Below are 25,171 nucleotides of genomic sequence, written 5' to 3' on the forward strand. Positions count from 1 at the left end.
TCAGGTTGATCATATGAATTTAGTTCTGCTGATGGCTGCCTGCATGTTTTTATTTGAGGAAGCTTACACATGTCATTCTGTAATGGTTCCTATTTCCATTTTAGGTCAGTGTGCTTATGATGGCAAACATCTATAAATGGCACCACTACATGCAGGCATAAGAAATTAAGCAGAAGAATCTCTCATCACAATATACCCACAAGTTTACCCCTTGACAGAATGTTTCTCTTCTGCAAGATACAAAACTTATGTTTCCAAATAAATTGTCATAACATTCCTTAAAAAGAGATGTTGTACTGCATCATTGTCATTTGAAATGACATATCTTTCATAGTGGAAGTCAAATACCTGTTATATGTTTTGAAGGTGATAGGGACTTGAGAATGTCATGTACTGTGGGTGCTCTTTAAACACATTTGGGTAAATGTACCAGGTTATATGGTAACCAACAATAGTAGCACAGGTGTCCTTTTCTGGTCTAAGACAGATCTGACTATAAAATATAGTCAGTTTGAGCTTCTCACTGCATTAGAGTAAGAAATAGATAGGGCTTTGGTTTCGTTTGGGAGTTTGGTTTTGGTTTATATTTTCCCTCAAATTGAGAAAAATATTTCACAAAATGATTTGGGAATTATTTACAAATATGAGTAATTTGTAAAAAAATTAATTAGCGGTAAGGCAGGCACCTTAAACTGTACATGGCTTATATGTCTTGCACGGTGTAGGTGAGGAAAAAAAGCATCAAAATGATTTGCACACTTCATAAGTATACTGCAAAATATTTCTTGTAGGCATGTATTGATATCTATTTACAGTCATTGAAATTTTTGGCTTAGAAATACTTTTGTTTATGAAGATCTTATACAAATTTGAATACATACTATTATGCTATTCTTGACTTTTGTGTTTTCTATCATACTTACATTCCACTTTTCTCTCTTCCACTTTTCCTTCATGTGCACCCATTTCTGAATTTCCCAGAGGAGAATGTCAGAGGAGTTCTGGCAATTAAAAGTCTCCCACATGATGTGTGTTGGCTCACTTTGCTTAAATCTTTTGTACAGTGTGTTTGGCCATGGAAATCACCAGCTACAAGCTAGTTTATCCCAGAGATCTGAGAAGTTTCATGACAGTAGCTGTGTGAACTGTGAATGTTAGGTGATAAAACGTGCTGAGAAAGATACTTGAAAGGATGAAGTAATGGTGTAACATGTGGAACAGCAGAGAAAATTACAAATCAAATTTGCGATGAAATTTGATATAATTCTAATTGGTTAGAATTGCATTTAATTCTTAACTGATGCTAACTCTTTTTGGTTTTAATTATTATTATTTTTAAATATTCCTTCACAAGTACCACCAATATTTACCTGTGTGGGATGTGTAGTTTCTCTGATCTACATGTTCTTGTATCTTAAAGTTGTCAGTTTTTCTAGATGCTTCAACTGCATCATTTCTGCTTTGCTTTTGCTTTAAACAAAAGCAAAGTGTGTATTGCCTGGGCTGTATTGTATAATACTAGTCTGGCATCATTGGGCTGTTTTTAGAGTTGGGCTTTTTAATTCTATGTGCAACATATAGCTCCATAATATACTTCAAAAGCAAGAGCAGAAAGTTGCATTATTTTCAAGTGACTTTTATCACAAGATTAAAAGAGAGAACCTTATAATTGAAATTCAAATCTCATCTGTCCTGTTGGGTTTCTGGACTTTTTTTGCCTGCATCTGTACTAAAGACGATACTGTCAAGGTAGCTGGAACTAGTTCAGACACTGATCTGCCTTGACATTTGTATCATCTGGAAGCTGTTATCTTTTTTAAGTGAAGGATGTATGTGTTTTTTTCCAAGTAGTAAAGATTTTTAGAGTCATAACTGTGCTCAAGTAGTGCTTGGCACATCTTAAGTGGTGGATGATGCAAACGTCACTTCAAGCAAGGCTGGTTTCTCAGAAAGCCAGTCTTTGAGCATAGGTGAAGACTCTAAGTGGTGTTCTTTGACTTCAACTGGTTGCCTGTGACCATATAGGGTTTCTAGCACAGCAGTGGTTTTGCTTTGCTTTGCATGTCTTTCCTACCAGGCTTTCCTTCCCTTGGCTGGGACTGGGGAGAGTTTGGTGCAAACTGTCAGGATTGGAAAGTTGAATACATTTCATGCTCTAAAAATGTGTGAGAGTCACTGTTCATCCCAGCTGTCTGGAAATCACTTAAGTAAAATAGGAGTGTGCACTGCTTGCAGTAATTACATTGCACAATAAAGGGGGGGGGGGGGGGGAAAGGGGACATCACTGTAATGCAGATGGCCTAGCTGGACTTTTTCATGACAAATATGGAGCTGCACCACTTCCAGCAATGGGCTGCAGTCAAGTCTGAATTGGTCTTGGGTATAGGAGAAGAGTCTGCTGCTGTTGTTCTAGTCCAAAACAAAGATTACCAAACTGCAGCATACCTTTTTTTTACAATTCATACACCATTTATTTCAAAGTAGCGTGCAGGATAATAATCTTGCTCCTTTATTCCCAGAGGAGATGAATGCCAGCTGACGGCCACTAAATGCCCCCTCCTGTATCTGTGTGCAGCACAGGGATGTGCCAGCTTCTGCTATTGCCATGTGGAAGGGGTGGGACAGGAGTCTTCCTGAGCCTGTGATTCTGCACTGACTCTGCAAGAGTGGCTGCTCATTATGCAGGGGAACTCCTGTGGAAAAAATAACATATTAGAAAATATCATAAGTCAGGGGGGATAGCCAGAGAGCTAAGAGGCATTTCCACATGTTTTACCAATAATTGCCTTGCTTTAATGTGCTAGATTTTGTTTAAAGAAGCCTATGGCACAGATGATGATGTAAAACAAATTTACAGTTTAACTTAATATCAGCCTTAGGTGATTCCCTGATCCCTACCATTCCAATGAGACTTAGACATACCAAACTAACATGACGAATGGCATCACCCTGTCCATATTATGTCACACTCCACGTATTGTTTGGAGCACTCATTTTGAAGCATTCATGAAATTAAAACAAATAGTGGAATTTGAAGTGACTTTAGCAGTTTGTGCTCATTAGATGGCACTACAGCAGCTAAAAGATGTGATAAGCTTTAAATCATTCTCATCATATTTGACTCATCTAACCACTGCAAATGTATTTTTGAGGTCAATGACTATCACAGGTCTCAGCATCTTCTTCATACTCCAGTTCTATTTCATGTTTGTGATTCTACCTGTAGGCTGTTACACTAGATAGTTGCAGGAGACCATCTAGTTAGCATGCTAAATATATTACCAAATTGTTTTTTCAGTCCTAATAAAATGAAAAGGAGAAACAACTATGCATGAATGAAAGAATTAGAGGAAGTAGTACTTCTGGAAGTTTAATCTGTTGTAAGTTACATTGGTGTTTAAAAGATATCTTGAACTATTTAAAGAACTAAATAAGTTATTTAATTTAACTTTACTTGAGTGCTCCATCCTGCCAAAGGAAAAAATTATCATAATATGTAAATCATTATTTTATACGGTATCTTACCAGTGGAAAGTAACAAAAGAGATTTGGGCCACATTTACACTTTTTTGTAGAGTTCTGACTGATCAGTTAGAACTAGTGTACCACAGAGATCAAGCAGTGCTTGATACTGATTTCAGTGGCAGCATACCCCAAACTATCACTGTAGTTTCCTGTAGTGTTGCTTCTACTGCTTTTTTTCTAAATAATTTGCCTTAAGTCAGCACAAGGTTCATTGCATCCATCCTTACTTCAATGTACTGTTTCTACTTGCATTTTTCATAGTTACCTATGAAAGTAAAAAGTAATGTTGAACTTCCTTCAAGGCTCAAATGTTGCTTGATTACTGTAGCTATTTTTCTGACATGTCCATGGAAAAAGTTGAACTCTGAGCAAAGCAGAGTGTGAGTAATTCTACCTTGCTGTCATATTTTGAAGAGGCATACAGAAGGTCAAAGTGTTCCCACAGATCAGAAGCTCTGAAAAGTTGCTGAAGGGCATTGTCTGCATAGACAGGGTCAAATAACTCATAAGGAATAAAACAATTAAAGTAGTTTCATGGTCTGGAGGTTTTTTGACTTAACAACTTTATAACTAGTTAACCAGAATTTAAACTTATATGTATTTTTCAATTAAAAAAGATATATTTTTACATTATAAAAACTATGATTTAAAGAAAACACTATTTCCTTAAGTATTTTTTCTGATAACTTTTCTAATTAATTCTTTCCATGATGTCAAATGGTTTGAAGCAGTCTCCCAAACTGGAGTATTATGCAGACTTGAAGGTGATAGTATCAAAGAAAAATCAATATTTACAAACATGTTAGTGCTTATTCGTAGTATTTCAAGACATTGCCCTGATATTGCGAGATCGATCAGACTAAAAGAAAGTATTTTCTTCATCCAAACTGCTGAATTTTGTTGTGATGGATGAGGCAAGGAAGGTTGTCCTTCAGCACTGACCTTTCTAAAGCTGAACATGTCAGATTCTCATCACAGATGGCATTGCTTAGAGGTTCTTTGTCAGATCCCTTGTCACTGAGATTGTGTGTGAATTTTGGGTCAGTAAAAAATAGGCTGATAAAAACCTTGAGAGTTATTTGGACATTATCTGAAAATGCATCTCTTAAATTCATCTATCATACTATTTACGTATCAGAAAGTTGATAAAATTTGTGGCAGCAAAATCAGGTAAAAGGAGATCTGCCTTTCCAAAACACTGGTCATAGTTTACTTAAATTCTGAAAATATTAAAAAAATAATGTTTATCAGTTCTTGATCAAAATGAGAGTCAGCAGTTGATGCCAAGTCTAACTTGGTGTTGCTTTTAAGCATTTCATAAGATCAAACATCTGGTGAGGCCACTTTAATCCCAATTTTAATAATATCCCATTTAGATAATGAACTTCTGACTTTCATGTGCTTTAAACTAAGCCTTTCCTCATGTGCAAGCTTGCAGGGGAGGACATCTGGGTCTGGATTTAATTCCATGTTTCCATAACAAAGTGTTGAAAAAGTAACGTAAACTTAAGACTTTACTTTTGCAGTTCATTTTATTAATTGAAGCACAGTTATTAACAAGAGCTAGGGTGTTACAAGCAACATTAAAAGCATTACTTTGATATGTTGAATTATGGTGAAACACAGACTTCTGAGGATGTACAGATTGTGCTGTAAAGATGGAAGATATTGAAAGCCAAACCATCGTTACTGGGATCAGTTACAGTAAAATGATAGTATTTAAGGTGTCTTATGGATCTACAGGCCTTATTGTTGAAAAATGCCTGGTAAGAGCTATGCTTTTGGAGCCTCCTTGTCTAAATTGAAAGCTTCTGCCTAGCTGCCAATTTGTGTCTTTATTTTATGTAGTAAAAAACTACTGAATGTATACCATAATAAAGCTAAACATACTGCATTTCAGTTTCCTCTGAAATTAATTAAAGGCATTTTAAATAATAGAATGGGGTAAAATTGCCTGTGAAGGACAGTAAGTAGGGTCAAGTGATAATCATTAAGGTATTTTGAAACCATAAGACAGTTAATGTAACAGTAACAGAAATAGAATTCAAACACACTGTGAAATTCATAACTCATTTCTATCTGGCTGCAAACACGGTAAATGCATATAAGGTATTTTGGTTTAATCAGACTAGTCTGCAATTTCAGTTGGAAAAATGTATGCTTTTTGATTTGGTTACTTTATTAACATAAAACCCAGAAACTAGATGTGGTTTCAATAGCTTGCTATATTTTTTATACATTAGATGTATTGTATTATTTATGAATATGGGCCATAGTATTGTTTTCATTCCTTGTTTTAATTCCTAATTTGAGATTTTTTGGCTGTCTGTAGTCACAATCAGTGTAAAATTCAGGCTCTGCAACTATCTGTGAAGATATGCATTTTGTATATTTTATAAATCTTCAGATCAGGAATGAATAGAATGCAGTACGAAAAAATGTCTCTGTTTGGGAAATAAACTTTATGCTATTACCATCCTGGCTAGTTAGATGTGTATGATGAAGAAATCTTCACAATATGTAGCTTGTGTATGATTCCACCTGACCTACTCAGTTCTTCCTGAAGAGGCCTGAATTTAATTTTCCAGGCTTTTGATTTTAATGGATTCATTTCCAGATTATAATTTGTTGCTTTCAACTGACACTGAATAATTCAAGTTCACTATTAGATTTCTCAGTCTACCTCTGAGAAGCTGCTGTGAACTTGAACAGCTTAAGCTACCACTCAAGGACTTCTGAGGATTTGTTCTAATTATCCATGTTATTCTTCTTTTTTGACATCTGTGAGGCTTGTAAAACCCTAGATGCATTCCAGATTTTACATACAAGGGTGGAGAAGACAGTTAAAAGATTAGGTGGGGTGGAACACAAGAGTGAATGCCTCCCTTCATTGCCTGCTCTTCTGTATAGGACCTGATCTTGTTTTCATTGTTATGTTCTTTTTCCTAACTTGTTTGATCCTATGCTTTTTAAGCAGTTCTTATTGAAATTCACTGTAGTATGTGCTAACATGTGCAATCATGTATGAAGGGAGAACAGGGTATTTATCAGCACAGGTTATACAATACTTTCAGCTTGCACTCAGAAATATGGAAAAGAGAAGTTTGTTTGTGACTGCTACTCTCTTTAGGTTTCATCAGGTTAAATAAGCTCTTTGGATAGCATGGTCTTTGAAAAGTACTTAGCTAGTGCTAAGGAGTCATCAAATTTTCCATTATTCTTTTTTAAATAAAGGATTTGCTCATATTCTTGGCTCTTTGAGCCAGTCCCTTGCAATGGACTGTTAGACTAGAGGCAAGTTTGAAGCTCTCCACCCTCTGGAGAAATACTACTGTGTAGGAGGAATGCTACCTGAAGTAGTGGGAATGCCTCCACAGGGGAGAGCACAAGTAACAGCATAGATTTGTATTCCAGTGTTTAGAAAAGGAAAAAGGAGAATGGGACCAAAGACTGCTCATTGCTCTTTCTGTGAAGGACATTTTCATGCTCATTGCTCTTTCTGTGAAGGACATTTTCAACCTGTGCATCATGCATCATGCATCATGCGTAAAGATCTTTCTGAATAGCAAAAATCTAAATTGAAAGCAACCGGAGGAATCTGGGATAATGCTTGTGCTATCCAAGGAAAATGTGATTGTCTCCAAAAATAAGAGTACTACACTAAGAACAGTTACCAAATCTACAGAATTCTACGATAAGGGGTTTAAAGGAATCCTGAGATATGTAAGTTCAGATAAGAGCATCTCAAACATTAAAATATCTGATAGAAGTAAAGATGGAAAGTATTCCATGAAACTGTTGTTCACACATCTGTAAATTCACTGAAAATGGAAAATATTTAATGGTATTTATTAAATATTGTGAAATTCTGCATAAACTGAAGGTTTTGAGGGAAATTTCTGTATAAGCTACCATAAATTTTTGATGGGCTTTTTTCAATGAATGCATGCAATAAAACTGGAAAAATAACTGAAATTTTTAGTTGTATAACACTACAGGGAAAGATCCAATTTTAAGAACAGGTCTATTTGAAAGCTCTAACTTCTGAAGATCTTACTTAGTGTTTCATTGGTAAAAGCAGAATTTTACTGCGACAGAACTGAATGTAATTGAATTTTGTGAGTTAAAGGCAAACAAACAGTAAAGTATTTTTACATGTATATTTGAATTTATTTATTTATCTCAGAGGTAAATATTTATTTATTTCCATAGGTTTTAGTTATTCATAGAAATAACAGCTTGCTAACTGATACTGTATATTTTGTAATAATAATACAATATAAAGTTATTTATTTACTTAAGAGTATGAAAAATTTGCAGTTGTTTTAAGAAATTGATATATGATCCAAAGTATAGTGCAGGGGCACATCTGTAAAACTAGTGAGTAATACAAGAGGCACAGGTGCAAATTTTTAAAACTCTAGTAATTAACCATTATAGGGGGGTATTTTTTTTAAAGTATATATTTAAATAGAAGACAAATTATGAATTAGCTAACAGTTAAATACAACTTATCAAATTGGCTCTAATATCTGAATATAGAAATAAATGATAACAGTATATGTGCTTTCATACATGTGTTTTCTCCTTTGCAAAAGACATAAATTGTCCTGAAGCCTTCCTTCGTGGGCATTTCTAGGTATTTTGCAAAGCATTTGATCAAATGTCTAAAGTGAAAGCATTTCAACCAACTTCAGGAATTTGAAAGTATCAGCATAAGTGTTTGTTCTGATGAACCAGGCAGAAGCACAATTTCCTCCCCTCCCCTCCCTTCCTCTCTCCTCCCCACTCCTCTCCTGTCAGAGGCTTAAGAGGACAGTTCTTCTGGAGATTACCATTGTTTCTCTATCTGATTTGCTATAAGAATAAATCTCGTAATACTGCAAAATATTCAGATAAACTAATTTTTTTAAGACAATGTAAGCTCTATGATAGATTTTAATGTATCCATATCCATGGTGTACTGAATTAACCTCTCCGTAATAAACCTTTTCCAGTCTTTGGAGAAATTAAATTTAAAGTCTGAGTATTTCAAAATTAGATTCTGTACCTTTCTAGAAAGGAACAGCTACTCTAGAAGCCTTTCAGAGTGGCAGAATAGTCCCTGAGGATACCAAATCCATATTACATGGAAAGGCACTTTTAAGCAGAGTTTTCGGCAGAACTTTTGACACATACGAGAATCAAAACCATATTTCTGAAAGATTTCAGATACTTTCCTGGTGTAACAAGTTTTCAATATTTTAAAATTAATAAGAGAAGAAGAACATAAAAAGTAGCATCAGAAGAAGTCTTGCCAAGCATTTCTGTTATAGTGCTGAATTGTGCACTACTTGGCACTATCTGAAATGTTTCATGACCTTCACAAGATTAGGAACAGGCTTTCTATATATTCTTCTCACACTAATTAGCTGTAAGGATTTTACAATATTTGGTTCAAGTATTCCATTATGAAAAGTGACATCTACAGAACTTGGTGTGTCAGCTGCCCTATGTGCCCTACAGAAATGACCAAAGAGCTCATTTGGAGACAGCAAGCAAATATAAATTAATATTTTTTTAATCATATGTCAAAAAATTGACTTTGGTTAAATTTGAAGGAATATATATGTATATTCCACCTGTCTAGACCTTATGTGCACAAACAAAGTGATTTATGTAAGCAGCAATTGAGCCAATAGATCATCCCCTGCATCAGTAGCAGAATTTTGATCTGTTTCTCTCAGATTTTTTTCTCTACAAAGCAGCTCAGTGCTCACTAAAACCACATGAATCTTTTCCAGATCCTTCCAACCCTACAGTGGCCTATATTAGTCCCTCTGCAGACCTGCTTTTTTTCATTAAGGCTTCTGCGATGTCCCCTGGAGGCATCAACTGCCAGACCTCCCAAAGTCTGGCAATGCTATTGCTTAAATATACAGCTTTCACTCACAGAAAATTTTACCTCTTTGCTGTCATAACCTCATGTGTTTTGTTGGGCTGAGATAAAGTGAACAGGCACAGAAGACAAACTGGTGATTGCTAGATCCTGATATCCAAAAATGCAAGTCTAGTAGCTACTGCCATGGTGATTGTACAAGTATCCTGTCATATTTTCTCTTCATGAAAAATTATTATCTCTGTGAAGTTTGTAAAGTCTAGGAGGAAAGTAAGGTGAAACCTTTTCTCACAGAAGACTGTTGATCATCCTGCTTCCAAAGTAAAGGTCATAGGACTTCCCTGAACTAAGTCTTCTTTGAAATAATACCCATCCTTTAGGAAAAAGACAATCCATCCTGATTTCCAACTTGCCAGTGAAAAAAAATTTCTTAAAACTTTGAAACTTATTCCGTTAAATGCTTAGCCTTGTGAGACTTTTTCCCAAAGATTTTATTGAGAGGTGAGTTTATGATGAGAATTTGAATTTATTGAGAGAGAGAGAGAATATTTGCTTAGTGCTGTAGTACAGTTCTCTGGATGTGTGGATTGGAGTAAGGGTGGCAGGTGAAATTCAGTGCTGATAGGGTAATGCCTACTAGAGGGGATAATTTGAATTCACACAATTGCAGATTTCTAGATTAATTGTAGTCATTGAGGAAAGAGACTTGGGCAATGTTTTAGACAGCTCAGCAGAAACAGCTGTTCACTGTGCTACAAAAAGAAAATACTAGGACATTAAAAAACAATTCTGAAAATTCTGAAATATTTTAATATCGTTAAACTAATCCATTAGTATTTTCTTACATAGTGTTTTGGCTGCAATTGTCTTTCTCAGCAGTATGATTCCTCACAACTTTCACTCCCTAGGAACTTTTCATTAAAGTCTTGTTCCCCTTATAAGACCATCAAAGAGCAGAATGAGCAAACTAAGGACTCTTTAGATTCAGGAAGTCACCTTTTCATCAGTCTCCATTCAGATAGTGGCTGCATTATTAAATGCACTATTAAACTAAAAAAAGTCTTGAGTCTTAATGATATGTTTAAAATGCCTTTTAAAATATCCCAAGTTAGATTGTTGAGATAGAAAGCATTTATTACTTTAAAGGCAGATTTTATACATCATTCCAAAATTAAAAGGTATTTATACATTTTAGTAACATGAAATTCTCATTCTTAAAAAAGAATGGGTAATTTAATAACTTTTCTCAAAACCTTAGATTGGAAGAAAGATGAAAGATTACTTTTCATGAAAAATTACTTACAGAAAAAAGTATGTGGCAAACATATATATAAAAAAATGAACCTTAGAACAGATATGATGATGGTCAATTGCACAATTTTAAGGTAAGGAGGTGGCCCTTGATAAAAATAGAATTTATAGTGCAATGTTTATCATACAAGTGTCACCTTCAAACAGTGCAAAAACACACTGTTGTCTCTTACCTGTAGGAAGTCAAAAACAGTGCCAAATTTCTAAAAATTTCTAAAAAAAAATTTTAAAATAAATTCTACCTTAGCAGTCATACAGAAAAACGGCACAACAAAATGAGAATACTACTTCCATGATGTCCACCACCTATTGGAAAATCTCAGTCAGAAATGTTCTGTGTGTTTCTTTCTGTTTTGGGATAGGATGGACTAGAACAATGCATCCTAACCAGTTCATGCCATGTCAATCATAATCTGAATTTTTTTTTGTTCATTAACCATGAGTCACAGGTTGAAGGTTTTCTGGGTTCCTTAGCTGCAGTTCTGAGATGTCTTAATCTGTAGGAGAGCTTGATGTTCACAAAATTCAGGATTCATTTGATTCCTGACTTTGTTTTCTCTCTCCTTGCCCCCCTCCTTTATTTTTATTTTTTTAATTATTTATTTTTTGTTTGTTTGCTTTGTTTTTCTGTATAGCAAAACTTACACTGCTAATTTTTCCTAGGGCTTTTTCCTTCTTCTTGGTAGGAGCTGAGAAATACAACATTCAGTTTGTTCGTTACCAATTGCTAACTCAATTACCTATACCTAGACCTTATTTCTTGTTTCTAAGAACAAAATTAGAAAAAAAAAAGGTTTTTCTCTGAAGCATATGTATACATACACAGAAAAACAGTTGTAAACACCATGGTCTTTAATACATGCAAAACCTCTTCTCATTTGCACTTTGAACCTGTACAAAATGTATATATACTTTTGGAAATTTGAATTTAATTGCTGAAAGGGTAATACCAGCTCTAATTTTGCCTCTAGTTTATGGTAGACCAAGTCTAAAGAAAATATGTTTAACTGAAAACAAATTAATAAAATAATATTGAATAAACGGCTGCTTGGGATACTTGAATATTAGTTTCACAGGATTAGCACAATAATGACATTGCTATGAGAATACAGGACCTATTATGTTTATTAATTACAAATGTAATTTCCAAACTGTAGTAGGTTACTTGGTTTGCATATTATAGTTCTTAATTGCATAAAAGACCATGTCTCTTGGAAGAAAAAACAGAAAAGCATACACATGTAATTTTCCCTGGCCTTTTCCCGCTATTTTGATTTTATCTCCATGTTTGAGCTAGAAAAGCAATGAATGTATTTATACAAAAAAAAAAAAAAAATCCATAAAAACCCAAACCTCTAAAATGTCTGAATTTTATAAATGTTACAGGTGATGAGTGTAAAGAAAATTATTTTCTTTAAGCGACTCATTTTTCTAATATATATAAAAGTATGGAGAAATCCTAGTCTTCTTTTTGGTTGATAGAAATGCTTGACTGAGTTCTGCTGGGGACTGAGGGCTCCAAGCATCCATCTGAACCTATGGCTATTGAGAGCACTCAGAAATTCACAGCGTCAGGTCCTAATTAAGCAAAGCTGAAATTGTTCTATTACATTTTAAAATTGCAAAACACATGACCAGAGACCATCGTGTAGCTAATAAAAGATATTCCTGTGGCTTGCTTTGAAGCAATTACTCTGTGTCTTTTTCTGCCTTCAGGAATCACCTTGTCACATCCCTCACATGAATCAATCCACCACTTCCCTTTCCCCCCTTCTATTTTTGTAATTCTACCCTTTGACAAAATTAGAATTTAGAGGATGATATAAAAAAAAAAGTTGCAGACGTACTGAAATTTATGCAGTCTTTCTGCTACTTGCAGGCAGCTTACAAACAGCTGGTGAGTTAGTGTACTGCAAGCAAAGTAGACTTATCAAATAAGTAGGAGGATGTTTTTATCTCTGTGAAAGTAGGAGGATAATAGAGCTAACCTGAGTTGGTCATATTCTGCCACTAATCTACACAGACCTTGTTTCAAGGAAAGGGAATATTTTACTTTGGAATTTATATGTCTTTATTATATCAAGAAATATTCTCTATACTTTCTGTCTTTTTATTTTCTTCATCATAACATCTATATCAGGAGCCAAATGTCATTAATTTTGGTACTGAATTCACCTTTTCTTGCTACTTAATCTTTGAACTCTATACAGAAAAGCTAGTGTATTCATCTATTTTGACCCATGCTAAAACAGAATTAGTGAAAGCTATGTGGTCATTGTTGATGATGAGTAAAAAACCAAGTAAAAATGTTTAACTGGTATTGCTGTTATCTCTTTAGTTATAGGGCACTGTCTGGCTTTGTTTGAACCACAATACAAGAGGAAAATAAAGGCAGGTGTAATTTCCATAAATTATTGAAGAGAATCATTAGAAGCAAGCATGTATAAATGGAGGCACTAGGTTCTGATTGATCCTTGCCCTCCCTGTGGCAGAGTCATCTCCCGCGGGCGTTTTCTGAAGAAGGATTGGAAATCAAAGTGGGAAACATTAATTATAGATCAATATCCCATGGAAACTTTTCTACTGGACCAGCATTTTCAAAACTGGGAAATAAGTCAGAAACTAAAAGAGTATGGGATAGAGGACAAGCTATTTTTTGTACTGCCTTTTTCTTTACATTGTTAAAGCTTCTGATCAGATAGACTCACTATGCAGCTGAACAGATTGTCTTCATTGCAAAACACTAAGAGAATAGCTGAACTAATATATTGTCGTTCTTCCTCATGAAGAAATCATACATTTCAGGGATTTTACTTCCTTTCTTTATTAACTTCCTTGAAGAAATTACAAGGTTTTTCTTTCAAATGTTGTGTTTTAGTATTTACTTTTGTTTTGTTTTTGTTTCATTCTCCTGTGTGGACCAAATAAAGTAATTTATAAAACCACAGTATTACATTTTATGTTCATTGCATTCCCTTCTTGTCTCTCCCTGGGAAGTGACAAACTGATATCATACATCAATTTTATGTATTTATAAAATTCCCATTCATCTTCTATCTACAGATTTCTGCAGGAAAACGTAAATCAGATTTTTTTAAGAGCTATTATTGTACTGTAAATATCACAAATCTTATACCAGTCAAAAAAAGGATTTCTAACATATGGAATGATATTCAGCAAGGATCTGAAATTTTACATTTTACATATCATACTTTGAAAAGCAGAAGACAGGAAAAAAAGATAATTTTAGTTTTAAAGTTTAGTATATATTTCTATTTAAAAATTCTTCACTGTGGTAAACAAACATTCTGTAACATAAAAGAAAAAGCTTATGTTGCAAATAATCATGACATCATTGATTGCTGAAAAAAACACAGAAAGGAATAAAAGAGAAATTCGTTCAAATAAAGGAACTAACTGATTCAGTTAAATACCTCCTGTTTCAACTTTGCTCTTGACTGTAGCATAGCCAGTTGTTTTTTTACAGACACAGACTTTCAAACACTGCTTATGTATGGTACAGTATGAATTTATACGCAATCTTATCTGTGAAGATGTACTAAACTATGAAGTATAAGTCAACAAAAAATGCATTGTGTTTTTTGCATTTCTATTCTTTTGCTTTAATGTGATTTTAGTTTAACCCATAATATAAGAGTATTCATGATATTGATACAGGAAACATTTGCAAAGATATTTAATTGATGTTTTTATGATTCAGAATATGATATTTCTTGTGTTTATAACATGAGAAAAAAAAATATTATAATGAAGAAAATTAAATGCAAGTGATATGGAGAAAAAAAAGTTTGTCCAAGTCACGTTTCCTTTAGATGATAACTTGCATTTCATCTATTTCACTGTTGTAAACTTAAAACCACATAAATTATGATAGTAAAGTTATTTTATCTAATGGATTGAAATACCAAGTGTCAAATATAGTTTGAATAATCCTTTACCCAAAGGAGCTTTTTAGCTTGACCTTTTCATCTTATTACAATGGACTAGCTTCCCAAAAGCATTTTTTAAGTAGCACACCACCATTGGTACATTAGATATTTATGTATTTCCTATGTAAATGTCTAAGAACAAAGTTCTAGAACAAAGTTTTAGTACTTTTGTTAAAATTATTTGAAGCAACCTATTGGGCCATATAAAACTCAACAGTGATCATTACTGCATTTTTGGTCAATAGACTGCTTGTTTTATATTTGTTTTTCTTTATGTGACAGCATGTAATTTATAATTGTGCCATAGAAGGCAGACATACCAAATAACTGAGGCTTTTTCCTTTAGTGTTCCAAAGGTATACAGTTTTTATTTGCCTGATGTTGCTGCTGCTGCTAATGATTTTACAGTCCAAGAGGAAAAATCCTGTATTACTGTTAAATTTTAGTGATACGAGTGCCTCCCATTTGAAGTATATGATTGCCTGAAATTATATTCTCAGAGACTAAAAATGTATATGGTCATTTCCAACTAGTGCCAACCACTTGGGACTTTGTTGCTTGTAGACTGATGATTGAAGTAGTAAGGCAGTTCTTATGAATTCATGATGAAATTCATTGCTTTGGTTGTTTAGAATATGTGTGTGAGGGGAGATAAGCCTGTCTCTAGAGAAATCTATACCAGAAGAAACAAAAGTTCAAGCAAGTCCTAAGCTGCAGGATCTAAGCAGCAAACTCGATTTCCCAAGTTGATGTTCAGTTCCCTGCTTGCTTTTGGAAATAGTAAGAATAAACAGCTCTGCCCTAAAATAATGTGATGGCAAGCATTTCCAAAATTATCCCATCAATATATAGTTGGATTAGACCAAAATAATCAACTTGCTGGTGAGGTATTGCAAAGTTATAGGGGCTAAAGATTCTAATACCAAGGCAATGATGAAGTGGCATAATCTTCTGGAGTGTGGTGAAAGAGCCACTTTTGACTTCTCTGATACATCACCAAGCAACGGTTGCATTTATATAGTGATTCATATGTTCTAAACCTTGTCTGGATTCTTGCAATGCTGTGATGAGGAAAATTGGGAAGCATCACTCAGTCTTACTTTTGCTATCTAAAAAGCTAGATGATTTTCCAAGGAACATGAGCCTTTGGCTCAACCAGAATTGTTCTGACTCCAGTTTCATCATTGTTTTTGTCGTATGTGCATCACTTTGATCTGGCCACTGGTCTTCTGGGATCCAAGCATCTGAATGAACTCCACAGCTACATATAATGAGCCAAAGAAAACCATAAAAATCTAAACCCAGGAAAGATCAAGGATGTTTCATGTAGGACCACATAAGTAACCTCTTAGATGATCCATGGAGAGGAACAGAAAGAAGCACAAAAATTGAAACATCTGAGTCTTACAGGCACTGGAGGTTATGGAATCTTGTGGGCAATCACCGTACCCCACAATATGACAGTTATCAAAGAAGTAGACCACAATTCTTTCAAAATGTATACCAGAAGCTAGATTGCTTAGCTATCAGGCAGAGAGCTGCAAAAACGCATACATGTTCTTCCTTAATTTGAAATTCGTAAATTAAATGTGTTATTGAAGAGGTATTGTAGAAAGAGAGCTCTGTCCAAACCCCTTCCCAAGTGGCTTTTGAATATCTCCAAAAATGGAGGCTCCACAGCGTCTCTGGACAACCTGTGCCAATGTTTGACCACCCTCACAGAGAGAAAGTGTTTCCTTAGGCTGAGAAAGAACCTCCTGTATTTCAGTTTGTACCCATACCTGGGTCATTTTACTGGGCATTGCTGAAAAGAACCTGACTCCATCTTCTCCATTCCCTCCCTTCAGATATTTGAACACATAGATAAGATCCCCCTGGAGCCATCTCTTCTGTAGGTTGAACAGTTCCAGCTCTTTTGGTCTTTCTTCACAGTAGTGATGCTCCAATCTGTTATTCATCCTCATGGCCCTAGAAGTTTCTTTTTTTTTTTTTGGAACATCTCATGACATATCTAGCCAGACTATTCAATACAGCGTTCTTATCCCTGCAGAGCACTTAATATTTTTTTAGCAGCTGATGCTGGGCATTCTAGTAAGATGTAGAGACAGTGTCCCTACAGAGACAGCTGTATGATTGAGTGTTTACATCTACTGGAACTGTTAGTTTTATTTGTGGAAGTATTTCCACTGGTCTGGGTCTATGCCAGGCTTCAACAGAGATTTCTATTAGGGATTGAAGAAAATTTTGCTGAGCAACTGATAAATAAGGTCCACATTTTGCAGACAGTTATAAATGTGCACACTGTTAGAGGGAATGATCAAGGTACAAAGAGTTTCTTTCCAGGCCAAGGATTTGTGTCGCAGTTGTTATACCACTAACCCACTCTTGGTACAGACAGTAGTGAATGAACAATGTAGATCTTGCATTTAGAGATGGGTAGTATCTAATCCCTGTTCTAAGCATATTTCAGTCGCAACACTGAACTCAATGAAGCTGAATTTATCCTCTCTTTTGACCACTGTGGGGGTCAATTCTGCTACTTCTAGTACTGCATCTAAGTATTAACCATAGTGCATCCTGTAACCTTAAGTGCAATTGCACAGACTTTTCTGAATTATTAAGTCCCTGTTACAAATTCTGTAATTTACAGTAAAAACTACCACCATTAATGTGTCTACAGCTATGCTTGTGCCACGTGTAAATAGTTTTATAAGGAGTTGTCATAAAAATTTACAAGAAAAGAGGTTGACCACTTTCAAGTTTAGGTCATTGGAGAACTAAATTTTACAAGTTGGTATTTTGACTTTTTGGCATGTTCATAGTGATAAAAAAGAATTGGTTGGTCTGCAGATGCTTTCTTCTATTTAAGATCTTTTACACCCTGCTATACAATTTCCAGTAAATTGATTTGTTTGTGAGCTTCAATGTACTCTGAACAGTCAGGCTGATTTTTGGCTATAAGGATTGGTTATATCAACTTCTAACCAGAGGTACTAAGCCAATCCCAACTATTAAGCTTTTTTTTAATGTATCTTAATTCTTATTTTCATTCTGTAGACATTACTGATAGACACATTAGACTCTCCTGGACTCTATGTTCTTTTTATGTTCTATTTTTTTGGAAGTATTTTTCTTATTAGATAGATGAAACACACCATATAACCATTCTGTAAATTCACATCGGTGTCTTCTGTTAAAAAGAGAAAACATCACTCGTGATGAACTGGTGGCAATTAAGACATAAGGGAGGAAAAACATCAGAAGATTCCTGTAATTCTCTGTGTAAACACTTCTGTTTACTTCTGGCTGTCTGGGTATCAAGTTGTCACTGAAAAGTCGGTATTAGCTGCAGTAGTCAGGTCTGTAATTAAAACACACCATTAGCCATGATTATTTGACCTAAATGAAGAAATGACTTGGTCATATGGATACTAATTCTAGAGATAGCTTATTTATCCTTACCATAGTTAAAGCCTTCAATCGCCTTTCAAAATTACATCAGCACTTGAACTACTAAATCCTGTGGTGATCACTGTAAGTTAGATTCCTAAATGTATGCTTTTTGAAAGCATAAATCTTATAAATTACTCAGACATTTTAAATCATTTCCTTTATAGTGTCTTTGGTGGAAGTATATTAAAAAACAGAAGTCAAAATATTTTGAAATTATGAAATCTCACAGTTTCACTCAGTGCAGATAGGAATTTTGTTTGCAGATAAAATATTTAAAAAAAGAACAGAGATACATGAATAATGATATGCAGCTGCACTACTGAAGGTGTTTATGAAATTGTTTTAATCCATGCATGCTTCATTAGACTGATTTAGTAAGCCTTCATGTTCATAGAACATAATTGTACTGTAGCTTATACTATGTACTGTCATTCAGGAACATTAATAATTTGTTGCTAAGTTTTCTTCTATCTTAGAAATCAGTAACCTCTCTGAAACTCTGATTATCTTAATAATATTCTTGTTTAATATTTAATGAAAATATATGGGTTTTCTTTGTTCTAGTAACAGTATGGTGTCAGCATACTGTTTTTAAGACCACTCATTCTTCTTAAACTAGCAAAGACCGGAATGATTAAAATCCACCAGTGTGTTTAGTACACTTTAAGTTAGACCATTCTTTAACCTTTAGATGAGAAAAAAATACAGTCATGTGACAAACTGCTATCTATTCCATAGCCAGATGATCTACACAGCATTGCATAAGCAGGAGTTAAAAACTAAAATGAAAAGATCCTTTCGTCATGGCAGAAAAAAGCCCAAACACAACATATCTAGTCAATGACATCCAAAATCTGGAAGATGATACAGCTCATGTGCTGAGCCTTTACAGGTTCCTTGGACTCCTGCAGAAGTGGCAGGTCCTCAACAAACTCCTAGCATCTCTACAGATTTCATCACCATGAGATTCTGTTTATCATTTTCTTTACAATTATGAAAACAAGAGGTGAGGAATTATGGTTTTAAAATTTTAAAATGTATAGATAAATGGGACATAAGCCTTGAAGTTCAATTAATAGGTAAAAATATTTTTAGGCTAATTTTATTTCTGTTTTTTTTTTTTTTTTTTTGGTTGGTTGGTTGGTTGGTTTTTTTGCTTTTGTTTTTCTTTCCAAAATGAAATGTTTGAGTGTCCATGTTCTTCTGAATTACTCCCAACACTTCATCTAAACTCCGGTGTTTGTTAGTTGGCCAACAGTGGGAATTAGCATAGAAATCTAGTGCAAGCAGATGTTTAGTAGAGAAAGATTTTAGTAAAGAAAGCTTTTAGCTTCAGGTTTTCAGGAGGATAATGTGGATAATGAAATATGATTAAACAAAAGGAGTTTCTTTATTTACAAATATTAGAAAGAGTGACATCAGGAAGTTCAAGTACATAAAAGGATGCTGCAGAGGAGAAAGGAATAATTGGTTCCCCTTACCCATAGCAGGTAAAATGAAAAGTTACAGTCTTAAATTTTAGTAAGAGAGATTCGACTCTAAAGCAAACTTTATAGCAGTAGCATACTAAAGCAGTCTAATAGAGAGGGATGTTGTGGGACCTGTTGTCTTCCAGCTGTTTTTCTGTGATTATGTGAGAGGTACCATGGCTTTCATTTTGCTGCAGGACAAGAAAGTCCTCCCAAAACCTTCACTTGAAGTAGCAGTATTTTATCTTCTTAAATTGTATAAAAGAATTAAACAAATCACTGATTTTGGAGTCTGTGCAAAGGGTCTCTGTTGACACTCCAGATACGACATATTAGATGGATCTGCTTCACTATTTCTTTGTTCCAAGATTGATGGTTTCCTCAGAATGAGGCTTGCCAAGATGACGTTTTCATTGCTGAAGTACATTAAGGCACACACATGTCTAATTTCAATAGAGGGGAGGGGGAAATTCTTGTGAATATAATTTCTTTAATAATTTACCTCAAAAATACAAGGTGGCAAGAAAGGTCTTTTCTTTCGTTCTTGTGCTGTGTCTGCCTCATTCTGTTTCTTCTTCTCATTGTTGTTTTACCCACCTATATATTTTGGACTTAAAGTTAAGCCTTTCCTCTGTAGTTCCCAGCATTTCAACTATGCGCAATAGAATCTGAGTTGCATATTTCTGGCAGTCTGAGTCAAGGTCCTTCAAAATATGTTAATAGAAAACTGCAAAATAGGATTTGCTGTCTTTTATCTTGTTTCATGATCCTTTCTCATAAAGACAAAGCACAGAATTTTGTAATACTAAATGCTACTAGCTCTCAAACATTCACCAGTCTAGAGGTCAATTTGTCTGAATTTTAGAAAAAAGAAACTTGCTTTGAGAGTGTCATCTGACTTTCCAGTATGTTGGCTGTATCTTCTAGTTGCTATTTTGAAGGCTGAGGGAAGACCTAGGTGGTCTACTTCTTTTGTTCAATGATAGGGGGTGGCTATCGAGCATCCTGTATTTAACTTGTATGTAAGTCCTTTTAGACAGAGAAAGGCTATACTGTCCTCTCCTGCTGTTTCTGAGCCAACTCTCTTTTCCTTTTCTGCAGAGTGTCTCTGCAGTGGCACTCTGCTAGATTCCAGGTTGTTCCCCCTGCTCCACTTCTCCAATGAGCAGTACTCCCCGAGATATTTTTTCTGTCTCTTTCTTTAGAGCTTTTCTAATTCATATCTGAAGGTTTAGGTTCTGGCAAATTTGCTTACTTGTAACCCCATACCTCTGATGCCTTCAGTTATGCCATAGTGAGGATGGTTTTGAGTGGTGATGGGTGACCTCACAAGCCTACCAAGCAATTTTGTCTGCCCTTAGCACCTGAGAGATTCATAAAAAGCCCTGTTCTGTGTCTGCATACCAAATTCTTTTTGAGGCGCTGACAAGAAGGTAGCATAATTTTAGATAATAGTGACATGATATTCAGAATTTTTTTTCTTCCCTGACTGATCATTTGTTTTAATATCACTGACTTGAGAAGATGAATATAAAAATAACCCCATTCTTAAATACACTCATTGTAAATATTAATTCAAAGGGACTTTACACAGTACACTGAAATCAACCCACTCTGTCAAACTTATTTATTTCTTACTTCCATGATTCTGTTTCCACATACTGCATTGCTCTTGCCCACGTTCAAGCTCTATCTGGTGTTTCAGATCTATCTTCTAATAACAGAAGAAAGAACAGACTTCCTGTGCAAAGTGACACATAAATGAAATTATTTCTGTGGTGACCCAAATCTTGCACATAGTGTACACTAGTTCTCCCTTGAAGCTGAAAAGTGCAAGAAGGTAGGAATGTATAAGTTGGATGTAGGTAGTGATCATAGCAATTAATTTATATTGGAAAGGAGAGCATTTTCCTATCTATTAAACACAATTTTGTTCTTATTCTGAATCATTCCTCTATATAGAGTTAGTGTGAAGGTGAAAGAGTTTAGGCTAGGTCTTAATCCTGTCTCTATCTCCCTGTCCTGGTGTATCTCCCTGTTGTGTGGAGCTCACAAACATTGTTGTGTGTCAACCACACTATGGGAAGGTAAACCTGTTTAAATTAGAAATATCTGAACTCATAACCTGATGGTTTCCCCAATCTCTAATGCCAGTTTGATCTTTTGTTTACACTGAGCCAATGTTCACCTATAATACACATTAAGTGTTAGTAAAGTGAACCTTAATAATCTTGATCATCTTCACTGTGTTTGTAAAAGGGGAGTGCACCACCACCGTGGTTAACCTGGTACAGAACTGAATTGGGTAGACTTTGCAAGATAAACTTAAAGCTGAAAATAGCTACACAGTTTGGTGTTAGGCTGTGTATGAACAGCTTATATACAAACAGATAAAAACCTCCAAAGTGTTGTATGAGTCACAGAGAGCCTACAACACATTGTAAGGGTATAGGGGGTGGATAGCATTCATTAATGTAAGCATTCAGAATCTGTGAACTATGATGTGATATGTTTGAAAGAGGTGGCTGAATCAATTTTTCTTTTTTTTTTTTTTTTTTTATTTTATTTTATTTTAAAAGAACAGATCAGATTTATGAGGTCACAAGTAGTTTGTTCCTGGAGAGAGTGAAATTGAAGCAATACATTTTAATGGAGCCTTGTAGATTGGCAATATATGTACCTTTCATTCTAGTGAGTAGTTCCAGCCCTTAGATGAGAAGATAAGACACTTTTAAGGATATATCAGTGTTCTCATTGCCTCAAAAATCTTACACTGTGCTTTAGATAGGCTAGATTTTGAGAATGCTTAGGAACATTATGATGCAGCTACTTGTTTATGAAACACTGGCTCAAGAAGACAGCATTTTTCAAAGGGTTTGTCTAAGTATTCTTAAGATAGTGTCTTTAATCCATAAAGCTTTCAGTTTTTTGGACCCTGCTTTCTCCCTCACACTTATACACAATTAAGAACATAAACAGTTGGCATTAAATTCATCTTGGTTTAAAAACGCAGTTCCTCCTATCAGGAAGTTTTCTCTAAGTGGGGGCAGAGTCTGCTATTTCACTATCTCCTGGACACATGCTTTGCCTATAACTATGTGATTTTGAAATTCTTCTCAGAAAGCTCAATGTCTCCCTACCCTCTCTTTTGTATTCTTTGAGAGACAATAACAATATAGTGTAACTGTGTGAGAGCTATTGTGGATTTATTATTGTAGATGGTGAATATTGTTATGTGCCCTGTGGGCAGTCAATTTTATGTGGCATATATTGTAGATTTATATTTTATCTGCTTAAAACATTTCTTGAAATGTTTAGAGCCAGGGTTAGGTGCTTAAGTTGTAACTTCAAATAAAATAAATACATTAAATAAATAATTGAAGCAGGCAGTTTCAGATAATAAAGAGAGCTGGCTCCTGGGTAGAAAACACTGCAAGACTTAAAACAATGGAATCTTTAATAAAGAATATGAAATAAAAGCCAAAAAAATTTCTTATCTGCAAATAAAAAAAAAAAAACAACAAAAAAAACCCACAAAAAACCCCAAACAAACAAAAAACAAACAAACAACAAAAAAACCCCACCCAAAGTAACAGGACTTGTACTTTGTGAATTAGAAGCTTCATTATATATGATATAAAGCTAATTAGTAGGGAGCATTTTATTTACCTCTAATTTCTATTTAATAGCCACTGCACTTGTCATTGCAGGTATGGTTACAAAAGTATGGCTACCTTCCACCAACTGACCCCCGAATGTCGGTGTTGCGCTCTGCAGAAACCATGCAATCAGCTATAGCTGCCATGCAGCAGTTCTATGGCATTAATATGACAGGAAAAGTGGACAGGAACACAATTGAGTAAGTAACCAGTACTGAACTGCTCTTGACTTTTCTGTTTCAAGAAGGGTAAAATAGAATTGGGAAACCTTTTTAACACATGCAGCAGTGTAACTGGAGTATCCAAATAGTGTTGCAGCTTCAGATGGGGAGTTAAATTGTTTCTCTCTGTCCTTGCCTTTTTATTTTCTGCATCTTCTGGATTTTATGGTAGCAGGTAGTCACCTGCCTAACTGCTGTCTGACTTTGGGCACATAACTGTAAATAAGATGTTACCGATTGCCTAAAGAAAGGGCCAAAAGGTTATCAGTGTGAAAGTGGAGAAACCTATTTGAAACTGGCAAGAATTCATGAAATGTTTCACAGTCATCTTTTCTTACTGGAAAATCTTTAGTGTAATTTTCTTTATTCTCATTGAAAAAAAAAATTGGCAGACTCCACTGGCCCATTTGTTTAGTGATTTCCAGTAACAAAAGATCAGGTGTGATCATTTTAACATGGAGTAAAATTGAATTAGTTTTGCATGCCCTTTTAAATTCTGTAGTTGTGTCTGCCTGGCAGCATTTGATTTTAGTGACCAAATGGACACTTAGTGAAACAGAGCCATTAAAGGACAATTTCAAACACTCTATACTATGCCAAATTCTAAAACTGTGCCAGGAAAGCTAAAAAAAAAAAAAAAAAAAAAAAAGGAACATTAGTACGCAATGCAAAACTGTATCTGGGATTAAGACAGCAGGATCAGAGCAATGATCATTCCTCTGTACTTTGCACAGGAGGCCACACCTTGAATCCTGTGTTCAGCCTTGGACCCTTAACTGGAATAAAGATATTGAGGTGCTGCAGTGTGTCCAGAGAAGGGCAACAAAGTTGGGGAAGGGTCTGGAGCATAAGTGTTATGTGGAGTGGCTGTGGGAATTGGGGTTATTTAAATCTGAAAAAAGAGAGACTCATGGGGGACCTTAAGACTTTCTACAACTACCCGGAGGGACATTGTAGTGGGGTGTGATCGGTCTCTTCTCTCAGGTAACAAGTGACAGCACAAAAGGAAATGGCCTCAAGTTGCATCAGGGGAGGTTTAGATTGGATATTAGGGAGTATTTCTTCCCCCAAACGATTGTTAAGCGTTAGAACAGGCTGCCCAGCAAAGTGTAGTTGTGCTACCTAGGGACATGGTTTTATGATGGATTTGGCAGTGCCTTGCTAGTGGTTGGAATCAATGATCTTAGAGGTCTTTTCCAACCTAAAATATTCTATGATTCTCTGATTCTATGATTTGAAGTGCTTGTTGCAGTCATTTCAGTTAAATTGCTATAAAGATTATCTTGTGAGTTTAGAAAAAGTTACTTTACTTGAAAACCAAGCAATAACTCAATAGTACTGTCATTACGTATCCAACATTTACTTCTTTGAAATATGTTTCTACTACTCTAAAACACTTATTTTGGGGGAAAAAAAGTCCTCCTTTGATTTCTATTTACCACCCCCAACCTGCTATGTCATCTTTTGTTATTCTTTTATGGTAAAGTAGCTGACATTAATGATTTTTCAATCATTTAGACTTTAGGGAAGAGACTACACAAAATGCTGGCAGGACTGGAAAAATCATTTTATTCCACTGACACATACACTATTGCATTGAAAAGCAATAAGGCAAAGCAGATTTTGTGGCTGCCCTAAGGGGAGGTGAGTTGATCACACATCCCTCAGTTCAGGAATTTAAAGGGCCTCAGAACATGCAGTGCAA

The 25,171-nt window shown here is 35.1% G+C and overlaps 1 protein-coding gene across 2 annotated transcripts in view; it reads left to right on the forward strand.

Moving 5' to 3' along the window:
• The window catches only part of MMP16 (matrix metallopeptidase 16), a 165,254-nt gene that overhangs the window by 60,230 nt on the left and 79,853 nt on the right, over nucleotides 1–25,171 (forward strand). Inside the window, exon 2 of one of the 2 annotated variants that reach the window (XM_064649432.1) lies at nucleotides 23,297–23,445. The exons of the other annotated variant lie outside the window; for it this stretch is intronic. Coding sequence (XP_064505502.1) covers nucleotides 23,297–23,445 — 149 coding nt within the window. The remainder of the gene's footprint in view (nucleotides 1–23,296; nucleotides 23,446–25,171) is intronic. 2 annotated transcript variants of the gene reach the window in all.

The sequence above is a fragment of the Pseudopipra pipra genome, chromosome 1 (genome assembly GCF_036250125.1).
Source record: "Pseudopipra pipra isolate bDixPip1 chromosome 1, bDixPip1.hap1, whole genome shotgun sequence".
Lineage (NCBI taxonomy): Eukaryota > Metazoa > Chordata > Aves > Passeriformes > Pipridae > Pseudopipra > Pseudopipra pipra.